This window comes from Vulpes vulpes, chromosome 3, assembly GCF_048418805.1.
Source record: "Vulpes vulpes isolate BD-2025 chromosome 3, VulVul3, whole genome shotgun sequence".
Lineage (NCBI taxonomy): Eukaryota > Metazoa > Chordata > Mammalia > Carnivora > Canidae > Vulpes > Vulpes vulpes.
The window spans coordinates 93154376-93168417 of record NC_132782.1 but is presented as its reverse complement, the minus strand read 5'-3'; the positions used below and the strand labels follow the sequence as shown (position 1 = coordinate 93168417).

Below are 14042 nucleotides of genomic sequence, written 5' to 3'. Positions count from 1 at the left end.
TTTTATTTATTTATGATAGTCACACACACAGAGAGAGAGAGAGAGAAGCAGAGGGAGAAGCAGGCTCCATGCACGGGGAGCCTGACGCGGGATTCGATGCCAGGTCTCCAGGATTGCGCCCTGGGCCAAAGGCAGGCGCTAAACCGCTGCGCCACCCAGGGATCCCTAATGAGTAAACAGTTTCAAATGGTGAGAAGTTATCTAATGATGGATCAGTGATAGAAGTAGCTCCTTGAGACAGGATGGTCAGGGAAGGCCTCATGAAGAAGGTGACTTCTGAGGTGGGGAAAAGTTTAGTATTCAAATAAGGTCGTGTTTAGTTTTGTTAGGAACTGTTTTTTAGAAGTTTGCTTGTTTATTTTTTTTTAATTTTTATTTATGATAGTCACAGAGAGAGAGAGAGAGAGAGAGAGGCAGAGGGAGAAGCAGGCTCCATGCACCGGGAGCATGGGTCTCCAGGATCGTGCCCTGGGCCAAAGGCAGGCGCCAAACCGCTGCGCCACCCAGGGATCCCTTGCTTGTTTATTTAAGTAATCTCTACACCCAATGTGGGGCTCAAACTCGGTACCCCAAGATCAAGAGTCACATGCTTTTGATCAGTCAGGCACCTCCAGAATGGCTATACCATTTACATTTACCACCAGGACTATAAGAGAAATCCAGTTTTTCCACATACCCACCAGCATTTGGTATTATCACTCTTTTTTTAAATTTTTGCCATCCTGGTAGGTGTGTAGTGATAACTCCTTGTGGTTTTAATCTGCATTTCCCTAATGGCTGATGACTGTGAACGTCTTTTCTTGCACATATTTGCCATCTGTGACATCAGTGAAAGGTCTATTCCTGTCCTTTGCCCGTGCATTGAACTAGAAGATTTTAAGCTGACATATGATGTTTTTGCAAAGATCACTCTAAACGCTTTGAGAATTAACTAAAGGAGCCAAAAGGTGACACAGGGAAACAGGAGACGTTATGGAAGTCTAGGAGAGAGATGGCGTTAGTGCTGGAGAAGAAAAAGGAACACCTTCTGGAATATTCAGTCCTTTGGAGGTAGAGGTTTACAGGACTTGCAGGCTCCTGGAATGTACTTCAAAGAGGGAGAAACGGGCTTGGGAGAATGAGAATCAAGATCCTAGACCTAAGTTTGAGCTGCCTGTCACCGTCCAAGGGAAGATGTCAGGTCGCCTGTTGGAAAGTTCACAGATAATGAGACCTTGATTTAGGGCAGGGGCCCCTGCCCCGGGAGGAGAGGAGGGATTTGAGAGGCCCAGGAAAGGGCGGCGGGGCGGGGAGGGGGGATTAGCAGGAAGCCCTGACTGGTTGAGTATCAAGGTGGGGGCGGGGACGTGGAAGTTTCCGACTTCTCGAACGGACTACGCGGGACTCCGGCGCCCTGAAAAGTGAAGCCGACCGCAGCCCTGCCCCGAGGGACGCTCCACCAGGGCAGAGGTGCAGGCAGGCTCGGCCACAACTCGCTGTCATGCGAGCCGGGCCCCGGCGGAAGGGGGTCAGGGGACCATCGAGGAGCTGGCTGCGGGGCTCGGAAGAGACCGCGAAGCTTCACCCCCTTTAGGCTGAGGCGGGCGGGCGTCCCGGGGAAGGTGTAACTTGAGCAGACCCTCCAAGGTCACGCGGAAATGCCAGAAGGCCTTTGATGAAAGAACTTCTTCAGGGTTTGAAGGACAAGCGTCCTTCTGGAACAGCGCTGCCCAGGAAAGAAGGCGGGGCGGGGCGGGGCGTGGGCCCGCGGCTGGGCTCGGGCTGCGACTCGGAAATCTTCGGCCCGGGCTCGGCAATCGGGCCCCGACTCCCGCCTGGGCCTCGAGCCCGGGGCCTATCCGGAAACAGCCGAGCGGATCCGGAAACAGCCGAGGAGACCCGGAAGGGGTGAGCGCCGTCACCGGGGAGTGCTGGAACCCGCCGTTTGCGCGGAGGCGATGGCGGCGGCTGCGCCGGCGGCCGCGGGCGAGGATGGCTGGCCACGGCGGCCGGGGGCCGGTACGTGAGGGCGCGTCCATGCACGCGAGGGGCGGTGGAGCCGGAGGCGGGGCCGAGCTCGGAGCGGGCGGATGGGGGGCGGTGAGGGGAGACTGGAGAAAGGGGCGGGGCCACGCCGTCTGGAGGGAGGGGGCGGGGCCTGCGGCCCTCGAGGAGGGGGCGTGGCCCGGCCGTCGAGGGGGCCCTGGGCAGGTGAGAGGCGGCACCGTGGGGGAGGGGGCGGGGCCATTGGAAGGGAGGGGTCTCGTCCGGGAAAAGAGGTGGGTGGAGGGGGAAGGCGGGGCTCCAAGCAGCACGTGGCAGAGCGAGGTGAGAAGGAGGCGGGGCCAGGTGACCGGGGCGGGGCCAGGTGGGGGTGGGAGGACCGTGGCAGCAAGCGCTAGGTTGCAGTACTTAAAGATTTGAGAGTCTGGGGGTACAGGGGAACCTGGAAGTGATGGGAAAAAAGGTTGATCCTTGTCCTCCACAGCGCTGGACCCCCAACCCCAAGACGGGGCGGAGGTTGAAACCGAGTCAGAGCTCAGCCGGCTGCGGGCTGAGCTGGCAGGCGCCCTGGCAGAAATGGAGACCATGAAGGCTGTGGCGGAGGTGAGCGAGAGCACGAAGGCGGAGGCCGTGGCTGCAGTGCAGCGGCAGTGCCAAGAGGAGGTGGCTTCGCTGCAGGCCATCCTGAAAGGTGAGGCAGCCCCATAAGAGGGGATCAGAGGGCACAGATGTGCTGTGGGGTAGGTTAGCGGGGCTGCCTAGCATGGGGCAGGCCTCAGGGCCCAGAGGAAGGGGTGTCCTTTTCTGATTTGCATAGAGGTGTTACCCCTGCTAGAAGCATCTCTGTTGGGTTCCAACTAAGTTTAGTTCTGAGCTCCTACCTGTTCCCTTGCCCGGTGTCATTTCTGGTCCCTCACTGATGACTGATCAACCCTGAAAGATGGGCAAGTTTTCAGTTCCTGGAACCAGCCTCATGTAAGCCTCTGGGTTTCAGACTCAGCCCTGGGCCCCATCTCTGTGAGTCTAACCCTCTGGTTTCCTTCCTTCCACAAGCACTCCTACATTTGTACTGCCCCACACATATTCAGACTTTCTGTCCTCCCTTCCATTCTGTCCTTGAGCTACACCAGCTCCCGATACCCCAGATTCCCCCCCGCCAGCCAACGCTGTTATTTCCCCCTTCTACTCTAGTCTCTGAAATTGCTTCCAGCCCTTTCCCACTCCTCTGTTTCCGTGGCCCCTGCTGAAGTGAGGTTCTGGATAACTCCCCTGGAGCGTGCCCCCAGCCTTCTCACAGGTCTGGCCCTGTAGTCTGGCCTTGACATTGGCTTCCACAGTAAACTTCCTAAAATTCCCATCTCATCATGTCATTTCCTTTTCTCACAACCACTGCTGGCTCCAGACTTCTCTGGGTCTGTATTTCCCACACTGCAGGCATCCAGATACCATCTGTGCACCATGGTTATCTCCTCATACAACTTACTCTGTTATCTACTTACTATTTATTCTTTAAATTAGACCCATTTTTTGGGAGTGCTGCGTGGCTCAGTTGGTTAAGCCTCTGGCTCTTGATTTCAGCTCAGGCCATGATCTCAGGGTGGCGATATTGAGTCCCATGTCAGGCTCTGTGCTGAGTACGGAGTCTGCTTAAGATTCTCTCTCCCGGGGGACCCCTGGGTGGCCCCAGCGGTTTGGTGCCTGCCTTTGGCCCAGGGTGCGATCCTGGAGACCCGGGATCGAGTCTCACGTCGGGCTCCGGGTGCATGGAGCCTGCTTCTCCCTCTGCCTGTGTCTCTGCCTCTCTCTCTCTCTCTCTCTGTGACTATCATAAATAAATAAAAATTAAAAAAAAAAAAAAAGATTCTCTCTCCCCGGGATTCCCGGGTGGCTCAGCGGTTTAGCCCCTGCCTTCGGCCCAGGGCATGATCCTGGAGACCTGGGATCGAGTCCCACACTGGACTCCCTGCATGGAGCCTGCTCCTCCCCCTGCCTCTGTGTCTCTGCCTCTCTCTGTGTATCTCTCATGAATAGATAAATGAAATCTTAAAAAAAAAAAAAAGATTCTCTCTCCCCTCTCCACCCCTCACATTTATTTAATTTTAATTTTTTTAAATTTTTATTTATTTATGATAGTCACAGAGAGAGAGAGAGAGAGAGAGAGAGGGCAGAGACATAGGCAGATGGAGAAGCAGGCTCCATGCACCAGGAGCCCGATGTGGGATTCAATCCTGGGTCTCCAGGATCACGCCCTGGGCCAAAGGAAGGTGCCAAACTACTGCGCCACCCAGGGATCCTTTTATTTTAATTTTTAAAAAGATTTTTAATTAATTTATTTATTCATAATAAATGAATTTCTCTTTCTCTTTCTCAAATAAATAAATAAAATCTAGAAAGAAAGAAAGAAGAAAGAAAGAAAGAAAGAAAGAAAGAAAGAAAGAAAGAAAAGAGAAAAAGAAAAAGAGAAAAAGAAAAAGAAAAAGAAAAAGAGAAAAAGAAAAAGTTTGGGGCACCCAGCTGGCTCATTTGGTAGGAATATGCAGCTTTTGATCTCAGGGTTATGAGTTGAAGCCCCATGTTGGGTATAGAGATTACTTAAATAAATAAACTTAAAAAAATAATGATGAAGAAAAGAAACTTCCTGTCCGTATGAGAGAAGCTGTGTCCTAAATGATAATAATGCAGGTTTCCCCCACTATCCAAAATTCAAGCATTCCTTTTTTTTTTTTTTAAATTCAAGCATTCCTATGAAAATTTTCTAAACCAGAATAGCGTGTAAAATGAAGGTGAAGGCACAATTACCACTAATTTATGTGGAAAATTTTTTGAGTATTCCCAGATCTAAAAAATAACCCCTGATACTTTACAATTTTTCTGATACTTTACCACCCTTTTCTGATACTTTACGACCCATTTTGCTCATGAATGCATAAAATAAATCAAGATGCTCACACAGTTCAAGGCCATGATGCTGAGAGGCTGAGTGTAGTGCCCTGGCAAGGGGTGTGGCAGTGCCACTGTGGCTGCTCGGGGTGCGCACTGCCTCTGAGGGCTCTCTGCAAAACAAGCACTAACCACCATTTTCACCTTTTGTCATTTTTTTTTTTGCAAAAGTGAAAATCCTCTTTGGTTTCTTTTAGTTAGTAAAAAACAGGTACTAATATAGGATTTTTGTAAAAGTGAAGTGGTGTAATGTGAACTTTCGAAAAATGCAGCATACCTGTAGTCATAATAATAATAAAAGTCAACGTTTATTTGTTTTATTTTAAGATTTTATTTATTTATTTGAGAGAAAGTGAGACAAGAGAGAACACAGAGGGAGAGGAAGATGCAGACGCCCCACTGAGCAGGAAGCCCCACTTGGGGCTTGATCTCACAACCCAGAGATCACGACCTCAGCTGATACCAAGAGTTGGATGCTCAACTGACTGTGCTACCCAGGTACCCCAATAGTTAACATTTGTTGAGCACTTACTATGTGCCAGGCTCTGAGTTAAATACTCTATGACTCTCTATTTAAATTTTATTTATTTGGGGGTGCCTGAGTGGCAATCGGTTAAGCATCTACCTTCAGCTCAGGTTATGATCTCAGGGTCCTGGGATCAAGCCCCACATCAGGCTCCCTGCTCAGCGGGGAGCCTGCTTCTCCCTCTTCTCCCTGGTCATGTTCTCTCTCTCTATCTCTGTTGCTCTCAAATGAATAAATAAAATCTTTAAATAAATAAGTAAATAAATAAATAAGTTTTATTTATTTGGGACGACTGGGTGGCTTAATGGTTGAGCATTTGCCTTTGGCTCAGGATGTGATCCCAGGTCCAGGGATAGAGTTCCACATTGGGCTCCCAGTGAGGAGCCTGCTTCTCCCTCTGTCTATGTCTTGCCTCTCTCTCTGTGTGTCTCTCATGAATAAATAAGTAAAATCTTTAAAAATAAATAAATAAATTTTATTTACTTAAGTAATCTCTATATCCAACCTAGGACTCAAACTCACAACCCTGAGATCAAGAGTTGCATGATCTTCTGACTAAGGCAGCCAGGGACACCGCTTTATGAGTATTTAATCTGCATAACAATCTCCATGAGGTAGGAATTAGTATCTGTTTCCATTTTGCAGGGGATGCTTTGAGGCCCAGAGAGGTTAAATAACTTGCCCCAGGTCATACAACTAGAAAGCAGAAGATTGAACCCAGGTAGTCTGGAAAAAGAATCTTTACTTCAAATGTTAGTACATGTTAAAATAAATAACTATGCAGATAAAAGGTGGTGGGGCGCCTGGCTGGCTCAGTCGGTAGAGCATGGGACTCTTGATCTTGGGATTGTAAATTTGAGCCCCACATTGGTTGGAGCGATGACTTAAAAAAAGAAACTTTAGGGGGCGCCTGGGTGGCTTAGTCAATTAAGTGTCTGACCCTTGATTTCGTCTCAGGTCATGCTCTCACGGGCGTGAAGTCAAGTCTCGAGTAGAGCCCTATATCGGGCTCTGCACTAGGCTCTATGCTGGGAGTGGAGCTTGCTTAAGATTCTCTCTCTCCTTCTGCCCCTGCCACTCACACGTGCGTACTCTCTCTCAAAAAAATATCTTTAAAAAAAGTGGCCCCGTGCCACCCAGCATCACCTCCACCTCCCACTAACCTGTAGGACAAATTCCAAACTCCTTGGTGTGGCATTCAGGGCCTCGGGAGCCATCTACTACCACCCTGTCCTCCCTTTCTGGCATCTCTCTTCAGGCACCTTCACTCTAACTCTTGCAACATGCCCAGCCTGCCCCAGATACACCATCCACTTTCCCACTGAGCCTTTTCTCAGGCTGGTCCTGTGACTTAGTCTGTCTCTTGTCTCCTCCACTGCCTGCCGGTGTCCTTTCCTGGCCTGGCAAGCAGACTGGAGAGCTCCTCCTCTGAGACCCACAAGCCCGAAAATGGTCCTCTTGGAGCTGTATATCACGCTTCTCTGTAGCTGTTCCCACAGCTGCCTTCTCCATCAGAATGTGGGTTTCTGGTGTCAGCCGTTGTGTTTGATTCATTTCTCTGTTTCCGGAACCCAGCTCAGAGTCTGGCCCAGAGTAAAAATTCACTACTGTTATTGGAGGTTGCTCGTTACTGGTGCATAGCAATGAGAATAGAGATCATATCTTCCTCATTTATTGTGTACCAGGAGGAGGGCTGAACACCTTCCAGATGTCATCTCATATGCCAACAAGCTGGTGGGGTACTCGTTAGTGTCCTCGTTTCGCAGCTGAGGATGCCGATGGCCCAGGGCCATCTCTTCACAAAGCCCATGGCCTCCGTCGCTCTGATAAACGGCCTCGCAGAGCGATGGGGGTAAAGAGCCCCCCCATCGTCACCCACAGGTAGAGCCAGGGCGCTGACCCTTTCTCCTCTGCCCTCCCCACCTCTCCAGACTCCATCAGCAGCTATGAAGCTCAGATCACTTCCCTGAAGCAGGAGCGGCAGCAACAGCAGCAGGACTGTGAGGAGAAGGATCGGGAGCTGGGGCGCCTGAAGCAGCTGCTGTCCCGGGCTCACCCCCTGGACTCCTTGGAGAAGCAGATGGAAAAGGTTAGGGTGACTCCCCGCCCCTACACACACACACTCCCCAGGATTTGGAAAGATGTTGAGGCAGCCAAGGTGACCACGGGGCAGAGGGATTGTTGGAGTCCCATTCCCAGATGGTGGGGAGCAGGGCACCCAGTAATAATTCCACGTGTGTCATGTACTGACTCTGTACTGGGCAAGGTCCTGGCTTTACTGCTTCCTGGCAGGATGGCTCGAGTTGTTTGCCTCTAAAATGAAGGAGATCACATAAGGGGGAGGGAGCTGACACTTAAGGATGGCACTTGTGCACCAGGCCCTGAGAACAGTGCTTGACGGATCTGTCTCCAAGCTTTCCTCATTGGCCCATTTTACAGATGAGTAAGACAAGGTTCAGAGAAGTTCAGTAAATCTCCCGGGTTATACATATAAAATGCAGAGGAGGGATTTATTTTATTTTGTTTTTTTATTTTATTTTTTTTAAGATTTTGTTTATTCATGAGAGACACAGAGAGAGGCAGAGACATAGCCAGAGGGAGAAGCAGGTTCCCTATGGGGAACCCATTGCAGAACTCGATCCCAGGACCCTGGAATCACTACCTGAGCCAAAGGCAAATGCTCAACCACTGAGCCACCCAGGTGGCCTGCAGAGTAGGAATTTAAAAATCTAGGCAGTCTGGTTCTAAAAATCTTGTTCTTAATCTCTGTGGCTTATCATCGCCTTTATCATCGGTGTCCCCTTGACGTGGTAGGGAACTGATTTCCCAGACTTCAGTCTTTCAAAACGAGTTCACATCATTACCTCATTTGATCCTCAAAGCAGCCCTGTGAGGTAGTGTAGGTGCTTACCTCATTTCATGCAGGAGGAAGCAGAGGCTCGGGAAGATGGCCTGGATAGAAACACAAAGATCCAAATAGGAGCCTGAGAAAGGAGGCTTGCAACCCACAGCTTCCCAGCAGAGGCTGCTGCTTGCATTGCCAGTGATGCTAGGGAGCACTTCCATAGTGGGTGAGGGAGAGGGCCCTGCCGAGCAGTAGCCTAGTGCAGTGAGCAGAAGGACAGCAGGCGTAGGTTCGGGCAGTCAGTCCCCACCCACCTCCTGCATCGGCCATGTCCGCCCAGTGCACAGGCATCCGCAGAACGTGTATTCCAGGACTTCGGACGGGACCAGAAGTGTTTTATTTGGGCCATTCAGGCCTACCCTGCTGTTGCAACTTTTCACAGAAGGGATTTGGAGGGTTAAACTGAGCTTCCTTGAGACAGGTGTTTGAGTGATTCAAGGAGGTAGAAATGGCATGGATCAGAAGAGGTTGGGTGACTGGCAGATTTCAGCCTTGGACAGCTGGGCAGGTGACCTGATCCATAGGGGGACAAACAGCGTTGTAAGTGCTTGGCTGTACTTGAATAGAGGAGCCTGTGTGACATCCAGGTAGAGATGGCCAGAGGCCATTGGCTTTGCAAGTTCACCAGGATCCCAAACCTGAAAACAGACCAAAAAGAAATGGCCAGCAATGCGGGGGTGATGGGAGTAAAGGACATATCAGTTAGGATAAGATTTGAAAACCCAAATCAATGGTAGCTTAAATAAGATAGAAGTTTATTTTTCTTAAAATCCACAGATAGACATTCCAGGAATGCTGTTAGCTCAACAAGTCATCAGGAATACAGGTTCCTGTTATGTTACTGTATTGCCATGGGTAGCTTATTGCCTCACAGTCCAAGATGACCGCTGGAGTGCCAGCCATCATGTCCACAGTCTAAGCATCAAAGAGGAGGAGGAGTAAAGAAAAGCACACCCTGTCCCTTGAAGGAGTTGTCCTGGAATTTTGCATTAACATTTCATTAGCTGGAAATGAGTCACGTGACCATGCTTAGTTACAGGGAAGCTGAAAAATTGTAGATGGTGGTGTAGACTTTAGGGCATGTGTTCAACTACAAATGTAAGTGCCTGTGATAAAAAATACAAGTGAAAAAGGATGGTGGGGAAGGAAAGGATGATGAGTGAGTGGGCACCAGGCAGATGGTCATGACTTCAGCCCCTTTGCCTCCTGTGGGACCTGGGCAAGTCGTGTAAGTTCTCAGAGCCTCTGTGTTCTTATCTTTAAAATGGGGATGGATAGCACCTCCTTGGGAGGATTAGAAGGGTTGACATGCTTAGAGAGAAGTCCCAGCACAGACCTGAGGGGTCCAGTTGTCTAGAGATGGGGGGCCTGCTACCACTTAACCCCCTTCTTCCAGGCCCATGAGGACTCGGAGAAGCTTCGGGAGATCGTGCTGCCTATGGAGCAAGAGATTGAGGAGCTGAAGGCAAAACTGCTCAGGGCAGAGGAACTGATTCAAGAGATCCAGGTGAGGGGGCGGCCAGGGGGTACAGCGGGAAGAGGGGGCACTGCAGGACCCTGGCCCCCCAGCCTCCTCCCTGATCCTTCCCCTAGAGACGTCCCCGGCACCCCCCTTCCTTGCACGGCTCCGCGGAGTTGCTGACTCTGTCCCGGGACCCATCGCCCCCGCTGGAGCCTCTCGAGGAGCTGAGTGGAGACGGTGGTGCAGCGGCCGAAGCCTTCGCCCACAACTGTGATGACAGTGCCTCCATCTCTTCCTTTTCCCTCGGCGGTGGGGCCGGCAGCACCTCCCTGCCCCGCAGCCGCCAGGGCCTGAGCCCCGAGCAGGAGGAGACAGCCTCTCTGGTGTCCACGGGCACCCTGGTCCCCGAGGGCATCTACCTGCCCCCTCCTGGTTACCAGCTCGTGCCCGACACCCAGTGGGAGCAGCTGCAAACAGAGGTGAGTGGAGGGGGCGGGGCAGCTCACCCAGGGGCACACATCCTCCTCTTCCTCCCCCGGATGCTCACTGAGCACCTGCTGCGTCCACACCCAGAGCTAGAACCAGGGCTCAGGCCACAGAAGCAGGGGGGCCAGTTGGAAGCTGTGCCCCCACCCCCACCTAGCCCCTGTGATGCAGAAGCAGCCCCAAGGGGCGCAGTGAGGAGTGCAGGCCTCCGCTTGGAGGCTGAGACAGGCTGGCACCCGTGGCAGGGGCGGCAGCTGCAGAAGGATCTGGAGAGCATGAGCCAGGAGCGGGACGAACTGCAGGAGGGCCTGAGACGGAGCAACGAAGACTGCGCCAAGCAGGTGGGCCCACTCTGCCGCCGTCCCAGCAGGGTCCCTGGCTGCTTGCCTCCTGGCCCCGACCTCACCCTTGCTTCCTACCCGCAGATGCAAGTACTCCTGGCCCAGGTCCAGAACTCAGAGCAGCTGCTGCGGACCCTGCAGGGGACTGTGAGCCAGGCTCAGGAGCGGGTTCAGCTACAGATGGTGAGGGGCCGGGGCATGAGGGACAGGAGTATGTGACGGGAATTGGCTGAGAGGGGCCTGCAGGAAGGTCAAGGCACCTGTCCTGCCCCGCCCGCCTCCAGCCACTCCAGCTGCACCCTGGAGTTTGGTGCCCGGTGCATAAAATGTTTCCAAGCACCAGGCACTGTGGTTGGAGCAGGAGTTCTAGGGGGCCCACCACATACCAGCTCTGTGATCTTGAGCTGATCCCACGAGTTCAGAGCCTCTGCCTTGCCTCCTTGAAATAGAGATGGCGGGACCTCGCTTGCGCTTGCAGAGTCGTGAGTGAGGCTTGCAAAATCAAATGTGCCCCAAGCCCGGAGTCAGGCCAGGTGTAGACTGGAAGGAGCAGTGTGGAAGCCGGGAGGCCCGCAAAGGGCTCTGCTGTCCCTCGGCTCTGTGATGGGAGCCACGTGGGAATGTGAGCCCGATGCCAACACACTTTCTGATTTGTCAACAAAAGCCAGAAACCTGGGTACTTCTGTATTATCTCCCAGTTTTTAAAGTTGATAACTAATTTCATCTTAAAAAAAAAAAACAACAAAAAACACATGGAACAAATAAAACACTCGAAGTGGCCTGCCACTTGTGACCTCCAGGCCACCGGGGAACATGCATAAAGAACTTGTGAGTCAGGGGCGCCTGGCTGGCTAGTCGGTGGGGTATGCAACTCTTGATCTCAGTGTCGTGAGTTCGAGCCACACATTGGCATGGAGTTTACTTAAAAAAAAAAAGAGCTTGGTGGTCAAAGGTACTTAATAGAGTATGATCCTTCCTTTCTCAGCAGAGGAGGGCAAGGGCTTTCTGGCCCTCAGCGGTGTCGGGAGGAGGGTTCAGGGTTTGGCCTCACGGGGCACTGGTGATAGCTGGTCCCCATCATCCCATCCTACTGACTGTCCATCCCCAGGCAGAGCTGGCCACCTCACACAAGTGCCTGAGCCACAAGGTGAAGAAGCTGACTGAGGAAAACCAAGGGCTCCGGGCTGAGCAGCCGCCATCCTCAGCCCCCTGGGGTCTGGAGCAGGATGAGGGCCATGAGGACTCGCTGCCCAGCTCAGTGCCGGTAAGCGGAGTGTGGGTGCTGAGGACCCAAGGGCCACTCCTCTGGCCCCTTCCCTCCACACACAGAAAGGCATTGGCCTGGGACCGTGGGACTCAGGGACTCACCCCGGGCTGCTGTGTATTAGCTGTGTCACCTTGACCAACTCACTCGACTTGTCTGAAAAATGGGACTGTACCCCCTTCCCAGCCTTGGTGTGAAGAGAAAATGAGTTAGCAGAATGTGTGACACGGAGAAGCAGTGATTTGGTTGGTTAGTTATTTTTAAGTGAGATCCACAAAATGGAGTTGATTGTTGTCTTGGTTTATAAGAAACTGTCATCCTTGACTGAGTTCATTAGAACCCTTGCCCACCCTGAGAACGACCACGTCTGCCTCCCGACATGCACCCCTGCGGTCCTTGGTTCTGTGTCTGCTGTCCTGACCTCTGCCATTGCCTTGCTCTTTCTTGGTGTTGTTTTCACACCTGCACAGCTGCCCAAACACAGACTGACCTTTGTGTTCTTTTTTTTTTTTTTTTTTTGACCTTTGTGTCCTGAGCATGACAAAGGGGCATCCTGCTCTAGGGAACTGGGCGGGACTGTCACTGGGCACCGGCACCCGGGCCTGGGCTCGTCCTCTAGGTGGCCATCTCTGGACGTCCCCACTCCTTGTGCTGGGCACTTTGGTGGTTTCCCTTTTAAGTTTCCTCCCTCCCTCCCCTCCTCCTCCCCCCCACCCTTGGGATGGTGGCTCCCCTCCAGGACCTGCAGCAGCTGGTGCGCCACACGAGGCAGGAGGCACGGGCCCAGCAGCAGGCCCGGGAGCACGAGGCCGAGCGGCTCCGGATTGAGATCGTGACACTCCGGGAGGCGCTAGAGGAGGAGACGGCAGCCAGGGCCAGCCTGGAGGGTCAGCTGAGGGTGCAGCGGGAGGAGACAGGTAAGGGAGGAGGAACAGAGGCTGACCTCCCCCACAGGGGAGCACCTGGGCTTGCCAGGAGGGGAGAGGGAGGAGCCTGTGTGAGGAGGAGCTTTGACCTCTCTCTCTTTCTCTCCACACAGAGGTGTTAGAGGGTGAGTACTGCCAGAGCCCTGCTGGGTAGGGCAGGATGGGAGGGAGGGAGGGACAGAGGGCGTGGGCCTGACAGCTGGCTCCTGCCTGACTTCCCAGCCTCCCTGTGCAGCCTGAGGACAGAGATGGAGCGGGTCCAGCAGGAACAGAGCAAGGTGAGGCTGGGCTCTGGAGCCAGACTCTGTGACGGCGGGAGGGACTGCAGTGTGGGGACCCTCAGTGGGCCCTTCTGTCCTTTCTGTCTCCCGGAGGACAGGAGGAGGCCGGGTGGAGCTCTGGCCTCACAGAAGAGGTCAGAGCCAGGGATAGCGTGGAAGGGGCTCCCCCATCCAGACCTCCTGTGTCTCCGGCTGCAGCCCCTCCCATGTGGCACAAGGCCCCACCCCTGTGTCCTGTCCCCCCAGGCCCAGCTCACAGACCTGCTCTCGGAACAGAGGGCAAAGGTGCTGCGGCTGCAGGCGGAGCTGGAGACCAGTGAACAGGTGCAGAGGGATTTCGTCCGACTGTCTCAGGCCCTGCAGGTACGGTGTGTCCCCTTTCCATTGGGCTGGCATGGTCCAGGTGGCTGATCCTAGGTCCTACAACAGTCCCCCAATCAGGGGAATCCTCTTCCTCCTCCTGAGGCTGGCATCCTTTTATCCTCTGAGCTTTGTTCAAAACAAACTGTTGTGTGCAGGTCTCTGTTGGATGTGTAAAGCCCTGGGCCCACCCAAGGATGACACCTGGGTGGGAGTCCCAGCCCCTTCCGGGCACCAGAGGTGCAGGCTTCACCCTGTGGCTTTTGGCTGCCATGCTGCCTCCTGGGTCCCAGCCTTCTTGCTGCTGCCCCCCTCCCAGCTGGACTAACAGCCTGTTATGGTGCCATGCCTTCCTGAGGCACAGCCAAGCTGAGACTGGTGGCTGGGAGCCTCTGGCTTGTGGCAGCAGTCCTTCCACACTCCCTATGTCAGCCCCGCCTGCCCTGCCCACCCTTGGTCAGGCCACTTTCTTAGGACCCATTTCTTCCCTTGAATCCCAGTTTCACCGTGGCTTGGGGAAGGTGGGGACCCTTGCCCCATTAGAGGCCTGGCAGATGGGAGGGGGCTG

The 14042-nt window shown here is 53.3% G+C and overlaps 1 protein-coding gene across 1 annotated transcript in view; it reads left to right on the top strand.

Moving 5' to 3' along the window:
- Positions 1-1358: 1358 nt before the first annotated feature.
- The window catches only part of RABEP2 (rabaptin, RAB GTPase binding effector protein 2), a 13366-nt gene continuing 682 nt past the window's right edge, over positions 1359-14042 (top strand). The window contains exons 1-12 of the mRNA XM_026011084.2: positions 1359-1998; positions 2468-2674; positions 7381-7538; positions 9751-9861; positions 9948-10295; positions 10548-10643; positions 10728-10826; positions 11752-11907; positions 12647-12824; positions 12947-12958; positions 13056-13111; positions 13361-13477. Of these exons, the coding sequence (XP_025866869.2) occupies positions 1938-1998; positions 2468-2674; positions 7381-7538; positions 9751-9861; positions 9948-10295; positions 10548-10643; positions 10728-10826; positions 11752-11907; positions 12647-12824; positions 12947-12958; positions 13056-13111; positions 13361-13477 (1599 nt within the window). The 5' untranslated portion in view covers positions 1359-1937. The remainder of the gene's footprint in view (positions 1999-2467; positions 2675-7380; positions 7539-9750; positions 9862-9947; positions 10296-10547; positions 10644-10727; positions 10827-11751; positions 11908-12646; positions 12825-12946; positions 12959-13055; positions 13112-13360; positions 13478-14042) is intronic.